Source organism: Neoarius graeffei, chromosome 24, assembly GCF_027579695.1.
Source record: "Neoarius graeffei isolate fNeoGra1 chromosome 24, fNeoGra1.pri, whole genome shotgun sequence".
Classification (NCBI taxonomy): Eukaryota; Metazoa; Chordata; class Actinopteri; order Siluriformes; family Ariidae; genus Neoarius; species Neoarius graeffei.
Genome location: NC_083592.1, coordinates 17,248,488 through 17,256,636, shown reverse-complemented (window position 1 = coordinate 17,256,636; position 8,149 = coordinate 17,248,488). Strand labels below are relative to the sequence as shown.

The following is an 8,149-nucleotide window of genomic DNA, read 5'->3' as shown; positions in this document are numbered from 1 at the left end:
CACTCCTCAGTACCTCTCCCAGGGACTCCAAGAAGGCCGGATACTCTATACTGCCATTTGGGCCGTAGGCACAAACAACAGCAAGAGCCCTCTCCCCAATCCGAAGGCGCAGAGAGGCGACCCTCTCGTTCACTGGGGTAAACTCCAACACATGGCGGCTGAGCTGGGGAGCTATAAGCAAGCCCACACCAGCCCGCCGCCGCTCACCACGGGCGACTCCAGAGAAGTGGAGAGTCCAGCCCCTCTCGAGGAGCTGGGTTCCAGAGCCCAAGCTGTGCGTGGAGGTGAGCCCGACTATCTCTAGCCGGTACCTCTCAACCTCCCGCACAAGCTCAGGCTCTTTCCCCCCCAGCGAAGTGACATTCCATGTCCCAACAGCCAGCCGCTGTGTCCGGGGATCAGGTCGTCGAGGCCCCTGCCTTCGACTGCCACCCAATCCACATTGCACCAGTCCCCTACTGCTACCTCTGTGGGTGGTGAACCCACAGGAGGTCGGGCCCACGTCACCTCTTCGGGCTGAGCCCGGCCGGGCCCCATGGGCAAAGGCCCGGCCACCAGGCGCTCGCATACGAGCCCCAACCCCGGGCCTGGCTCCAGGGTGGGGCCCCGGCTGCGTCATCCCGGGCCTCGGATTTTTCTCCATAGGGGTTTTGGTGAACTGCTCTTAGTCTGGCCTGTCACCTAGGACCTGTCTGCCTTGGGAAACCCTGACAGGGGCATAATGCCCCCGACAACATAGCTCCTAGGATCATTCAAGCACACAAACCCCTCCACCACAACAAGGTGGCAGTTCTAGGAGGGGTTTGTTGTTCCCAAAGGTTGTTAAATCATGGCCACACATTTTTTAACTTGTCACCAATGAGACTTCAAAGGATCATATATTTTTTTAAAAATAATAATTCTGCATCTTTGTTGGGTCCAGCACAATCCCTTTCCTGATGCACATTTCTAGTCTGAAGACATTTCCCAAGTTAAGTGGAGAACATTTTCCACCAGCTTAGCTGCAAGGTAAAATCATTCAGGAATGAGGCACAAATTAACTCAACGTCAACAAATATTTGGCCCAAAAGGTTCAACTGTCCCCAAGGTCAACAAAAAAGGAACTGCTGAAGGCATGAGGTAACAATGTACATTAGGGTGCATCAGTTGCCCCCTAAAAATGAAAAGTTCCTCCGATCATGATGCATTTTTGTTTTTATGTTCCTTTTGGTAAGAAAACATACTGGGTGAAATATTTTGACAAAATTCAAAAGTTTAATGGTGGCACCAGAAGCTCAAAGTTATGGAAAAAGCTGCTATTTTATGACTTTTATGACAAAATTTCGATCACTTTTCATGAAACATTATGGCACCTTACGGAGTATACCAAATATCTTAGATACACATTTTTAGTACATATTCTAAATATATTATCAAGCACAGTTTGAGTTTTAGCTGTTCATTGAATCATTGTTCAACTACTTTTAAACAGTACAAATGTATTATGAATCACATTAATGCTTCTCAATCCCTTGCAAAGGTTCTTAACATGATCTCTGGGTCACAATAAATCAATAAATGGAGTCCAACATTGTGATTCAAACCTTACGCGAAAACATAAGTGTTTTTTGGCAAAAAATGAACCTCATGGTGCCACCATTAGACTTTTGAATATGGTCAAAAATTTTTACAGGATGTCTTTATTGGTGAAAAGGAACACCCAAACAAAAATGCATCAGATTTTATGAAAGTGAGGGCAACTGATGCACCCTAATGTACATACATCCATCATAAGTATTCAACTTCATCATGGTCTGAAAGGTTGTTGCGCAAGGATGCTGACCAACATTAAAAAAAAAAATCTAAAAACCACAAGAGTTTTGCAGTTGCTTTTTAGAGGAGTGTTTTCTGGACAGATGAAACAAAAATTAAACTTTGGCTATAACAATCAGTGCTATGCATGGAAGGAAAAGATTGAGGCTTTTAAAATACCATCCCACACAAAGCATGGGGGGGGGGGGGGGGGGGGGGGAGAGACATCATGTTGTGGGCATATTTTGCTGGAAAAGATACCAGATGGCATACAGAAGACATCTAGAAACCATGAAACACCTCAAGACAGACCGCAAGTTAAAGTTAGTTCCCAACTCAGTCTTCCAGCAAGACAATGATCCTATCCAGACCTCCGAAGTTGGAACAAAAAGGTTTAAAGTGAAAGTATTGGAGTGGACTGAAATAAAAAGGTGTCTGAGCAATGAGATCCACAATGCTGAGTTACATCAGTTCTGTCAGGCAAAAATCCTGGCAAAATATTATGAGAAGCTTGTGAGAGGATATGCCAAGAGGTTAATCCAAGTTTAGTGTTTAAAAGGCCAAACACAAAGTAAACGTTGTCAAATTTTTGGCCTGCTGAAAATATATTTAAAAAAAAAAAAAGTCTTAATTTGCATTTTTGAAATTACCTCTCATGAAAATAAAAGTAGACACCCAAATTGACTCAACACAGGAAATGTACAGCAACATGAAATGTGTGGAGCTGAGAAAAACCGAGTTCAACTGTCTTTAGCCCAGGTGTATTTGGGGTTAATTAGTATAATGTTAGCATTTGGATGAGTAACTCATGTGGGTGACTGAATCTAAATGATTTGCAGTACAGAACTGGCCAATTCTCCATCTACAATACTAATTCAGCGTTTGGTGTTGAGTTCAAACAATTTTTCATAAAAGATGAATTATAGAATGATGGGCCATGATCAAAAACATGATTTCAACAATATTTATTTCATTTATACAGATGTATAATATTCAAAAAAAAAAAACCACTAAAAAGTAACAGCATTAATAGAACCTTGAATTACATTCTGTTTACGAAACCGTCTTGTTCTTCATTGAGCTGAAATCAGGGAAGAGGATGTTGGAGTAAAGTGCATTAGCATTGTCACGCCCTTTTCTTTCAAGCACTTAGGACAACGCAGTGACTGGAACAGGTCCAAAAATTAATGGTGACTAAGCTAAGATCCATCACCCACATTACAGATTAAAAAACAAGATGAAAATCTTTTAACAGTCTCTTAAAGAATTCAATATAGTCTCATTCATGAATACAACTTAAAGCCATTAAATCAGACACACTGTTTAAAAAAAAAAAATCTGAGGACTGTGTAGAGATGCATGGCAAATGAGTGAATGCGCACACACACACAACAGATGGACATTTCTACACTTGTGCAACGTGTTGTTGAAGGCGTGTGCGGTATTGCAAAAGGGTATTGCCAACTTAGAAGGTCTGGTCATCGTTGCATGACTCGGTCCAGTGGCCGAACACCTCACAGATGTCGCAGTACGGCCTCTCTTCGCTGGCGCTGCCGTGGTAGGTTGTGTGAGGAGGAGAATCTGGCAGCTGCTCTTGCGTTGGACAGTCCTCTGTGTCATGGAGGTCAAAACAGTCACAGATGTCACAGAAGAGGCGCGGTGGTGGTTTCTTTTTGGCTTTAGACTCGGACAAGCTGCGGGGGGGATGCACATTATGCTGTTAAAGTAAATGACTTGATAAAATGTCCTACATTTTTTCAGATCGGTTGGATATGGTACACTGTGACGAGGAGCACATCATCTTATGGCATTTAAAATCAAAGCCAAACTGGGAAATATTGTTAAACCATTATAAAAGGAAAAAATAATTATGTCAGCAGACAATAACTTTACGTCTCCTTATAGTTCATGAGTGAACACTTGGGCTGCTTTCACACAAAAACTCTTACCAGTCCTAACTATCAGCTAACTAGCCTAGCTTGCTATCTAGACTAGATTTATCAGCATCAGTAAAGACATATCATATACAAAATACAACGTTTGGTGTAGTTTTGCTGGTGAGGAGCTTGTTTGTCTGTGCTGTAGCTTTGGAGATAAATTAAAAGGATCCGTTTGTGCAACTTGATTGGATGCAGCTCCAGTCTGTATATAAACAGACAGGTTAATTTTACTTATATTGCAAATGTTGAAATATTTTCAGAATTGATCTTTTCAATTTAACATTTCTCAAGAGTGCTCTGAGAGCACAATATCCCCCACTGGCAACTGTGCCATAACTCCGGTAAAATGCAACTGAATTGAACAAAATTGCAATATGCGTATTACCGACATATAACAAAGAATCCTGTCAAGTTTCGTGAAATTCCTCCAAAAATTGTGAGAGGAGTTGATTTCAGAAGGTGAGTACCCTTCCTGGGACGGACATCGCCATGACATAATCCCCCTTCGGGCCTTTTGACCAGCAGGGGATAATAAAAAATTGTGACGGAAGTTGATTTCAGAAAGCAAGTACACCTTGATCAAATTGCCAAAGTACAAGTTTGTTAATAATCAAGGGCATAACTGGTAAAATTTGCCCAAATTAAACGAAATTTCAATCTGCGTATAACTGCCATAACAAAGCCTTTTGCCATGTTTGGTGAAATTCCTCCAGAAATTGTGAGAGGACTTGATTTCAGAAGAACGTACACCCTCATGAAATTGTCAAAGTTGTTTAATCAAGGGTCAAAATTCTGGTAAAATCTTCACAAACGAAATTAAATCGCAATATGCGTATTACCGTCATATAACGAGGCCTTTTGCCAAACTTCAAGAAATTCGTCCAAAAATTGCGAGAGGAGTTGATTTCAGAAGGCAAGCACACCTTCATGAAATTGTGAAAGTACAAGGTTGTTAATCAAAGACTACAACTCTGGTAAAACGTGACTGAATTGAACAAAATAACGATATGCATAGTAATGACATGCAACGATGCCTTTTGCCAACTTTCGTGAAATTCCTCCAAAAATTGTGAGAGGAGTTAATTTCAGAAGGTGAGCACCCTTCCCTGGACGGACGGAAGGAAATCGCCACAACATAATTCCCCTTCGGGCCTTTCGGCCAGCAGGGGATAATAAAACTCCTTCAATTCACTCACTAACAAAACTTTTTTTTTCCCCAGATGCACTTTGTTTTCAGTGATTGAGTTTTCTGGGTTACCAACCAAGTTTGTGGCCTTTAAAAAAAAAAAAAAAAAAAAGGCAGTGCTTGATATTCTGCACTTTTCCAAGCTGAAGTTCATTCTGAGCCTTTGTAAAAGCGGTCATTTCACATAGAGCTGCATGGAAACTACATGCTGGCAGTTTAGAAGGAATGAATAAGGGTTGTTTTACAATCTGGGTACAAAGTTTGTCACAGGGGTCCAAAATTCAAATTGATTCAAACTGGTTCTTGTACCAGTTTTTAAGTGAAGGACAAGTTAAAGAACAGATTTCAGGTAATTTTTTGACATGTGTGTATGGTAGTTTTGTGTAATCTGCTATAAGATGGGAAAAACAAATGAAGTGATTCTCGGAGAGGACATTTTTTTTTTGACAATTCAGAATCCACTACTTCCATAGTGCTTTTAAATATAAGGCTGTAAGCTTTGTGTTAGTTGTCTCTAATATTTATGTCCCAATATCTTGACCACATTTTAGGATGAAAATAATCATTTTAGATATGTTATTTTATATTGAAAAATTAGCTGTCTTGGAGAGGACTTTTTTTGACACAATTACATACTAATTTGATCAAAATAGTCTGAAAACTTACTGGCATTCAACATTAAAACTTAACTATGTTTCCAATGATATGGAACCAAATATTTGTTTTATGGTATAAAGAATGATTTAAGTGCATCCCTTTTGGAGCTACCGGTGGTCAAAAAAACACTTTTTCTAAATGACATGAGTAATTTTGCTAAATATGACATATATTGCCATACATTCACCAAAAATAACGTTATCACCAAATATTTTTTGCATGGTAAATAGAGCTATCACAGGGCTACAATAAACAACCAAGTTTATTTAGTCAAGCCTTTTGATATTGAAGATAATAAGTGTTAAATGTGATTTTTAGCTTGCGTACCCTGATTGTAAAACAACCCATAAATAAAACAAACAAACCGACCTACTATTGTGAAAGCAGTGTTAAAACGTTAACGTGTAAATACTCTGGAGTATTAGACTGGATGACTGAAGGGAGGAAGACCATGCAGTTCACCTTTCGTGGTCGTCCATCTCACTGGCTGCGTTTCCATTAAGTGCTGCCTCGGCCATCTTCTCCAGCTTCGATTTCAGGTCCTCATTCTTGCGCTGCAGATCCACGATGACCGAGTTCAGGAATTCAACCTGCCACACAACATAAAATCATCATGAATAATTGCCACTTTAGCCACATTTTATGGCATGCTCATTACTGCAGTTCAAAACGTATCCACAGCAACACTGGACTCATAGTTTGCACCAATGGCAGAGAGAATAAACACAATCCTTCTCTGTACAGTAACACTGTATTTAAACATTGTATCAGCAACTACTGAAAACAAACCCATGTTGCTGTTCTGCCAAGTCAGAGCAGAGCGGTTAAATAAAGTGAAAAATCTGAACTAATGTCACGAGGCCTGTAGATAATCTCGTCTGATAAGCTGCTTTCAGCTAAATATTTGCCCTGCATGCGATTGGATAAACCACAAACAAGGATTTGCTCCAGAAGTCACAACCAGAGTTGCTGAACTACAAATACCCCCCACCCCACCCCCATTTGCTTATTGGCTCTGCTATAGTATTTTCAAGTTCATTCTTCTGAAATCCACATCCTGACCACAATGTACCCGTTATGAAATATGGAGCTACATTATAAGCTCAGTAGCTATGGAACAGTGACCGAAGTAAAATAAGGGTTGTAGTTGTTCACTTTGTGCATGTGGATTACATTTTCAATGCTTGAAGCAAAAATGCATTTTAGTGTTATACAACATTTATATAATAATCACAATACACACACACACACACACACACCTGTCTGTCTGCCTAATTGAGGGATCCATATCAACAGACTCACATCTGACGTGGTCATTGTTATAAAGTAGCGCACGATTTTGATCACACTACAGTCTTCCTGGAAATGATCCATGTTTAGGTCAATGTCTAGCAATTTGAACATGTAGGGAACTAAATAGTGAGAAGAAGCCATTATTTCATCATCTGCGTGTTGTATTTAGATAAAGGTTTCTCCTGAGAAATGAACAACACAATGATCCTCTCGGCCAATCAGCTTTAAAGCTTTAGATTTAGCACTGGCCAATAGGGTGCATCAGTTGCCCCCTAAAAATGAAAAAAGTTCCTCCGATCATGATGCATTTTTGTTTTTATGTTCCTTTTGGTAAGAAAACACACTGGGTGAAATATTTTGACAAAATTCAAAAGTTTAATGGTGGCACCAGGAGCTCAAAGTTATGGAAAAAGCTGCTATTTTATGACTTTTATGACAAAATTTCGATCACTTTTCATGAAACATTATGGCACCTTATGGAGTATACCAAATATCTTAGATACACATTTTTAGTACATATTCTAAATATATTATCAAGCACAGTTTGAGTTTTAGCTGTTCATTGAATCATTGTTCAACTACTTTTAAACAATACAAATGTATTATGAATCACATTAATGCTTCTCAATCCCTTGCAAAGGTTCTTAACATGATCTCTGGGTCACAAGAAATCAATAAATGGAGTCCAACACTGTGATTCAAACCTTACGCGAAAACATAAAATAAGCGTTTTTTTGGCAAAAAAATGAACCTCATGGTGCCACCATTAGACTTTTGAATATGGTCAAAAATTTTTACAGGATGTCTTTATTGGTGAAAAGGAACACCCAAACAAAAATGCATCAGATTTTATGAAAGTGAGGGCAACTGATGCACCCTACTGGCCAAACGTCACAAAATCTGATGTATGAACTCTAACCGTCTGACCATGAATGTGGCATTGTAGATTTAACAAATTTAAAGCACTACTACAGTCTGAATTTGTTCAACCTCCGAGATGTGAACTTGAGTTATTATTTAATGCTTTCATCAGGCAACTAAATTAAATGCCTTGTCTCAACACAATTAAAAATCACATGGTATGTGAAAAACTGCACACAATTGTAAAAGGCGTTAAAACACCAAAATAAATAATTGTCCGATTGCTATCCTTTCTTTATAACAATGTGATTCAGTTATCAGTGGGGAAGATTTGATACAAGAGTAATACACGGGAAATTTTGAGTACCTGACACTCAGCCGTTTCCTTCGCCTCTCTCATCTCGTCCAGAGCAGAAGACCC

The 8,149-nt window shown here is 39.5% G+C and overlaps 1 protein-coding gene across 3 annotated transcripts in view; it reads right to left on the bottom strand.

The window, feature by feature from the left end:
• Positions 1 to 2,741: 2,741 nt before the first annotated feature.
• clip1a (CAP-GLY domain containing linker protein 1a) overlaps positions 2,742 to 8,149 on the bottom strand; it is a 77,585-nt gene continuing 72,177 nt past the window's right edge. For all 3 annotated transcript variants that reach the window (XM_060906826.1, XM_060906827.1, XM_060906828.1), the window contains 3 exons: positions 8,096 to 8,148; positions 6,037 to 6,164; positions 2,742 to 3,485 (listed from right to left, as the gene is read on the bottom strand). In XM_060906826.1, the coding sequence (XP_060762809.1) occupies positions 3,257 to 3,485; positions 6,037 to 6,164; positions 8,096 to 8,148 (410 nt within the window). In that variant the 3' untranslated portion in view covers positions 2,742 to 3,256. The remainder of the gene's footprint in view (positions 3,486 to 6,036; positions 6,165 to 8,095; position 8,149) is intronic.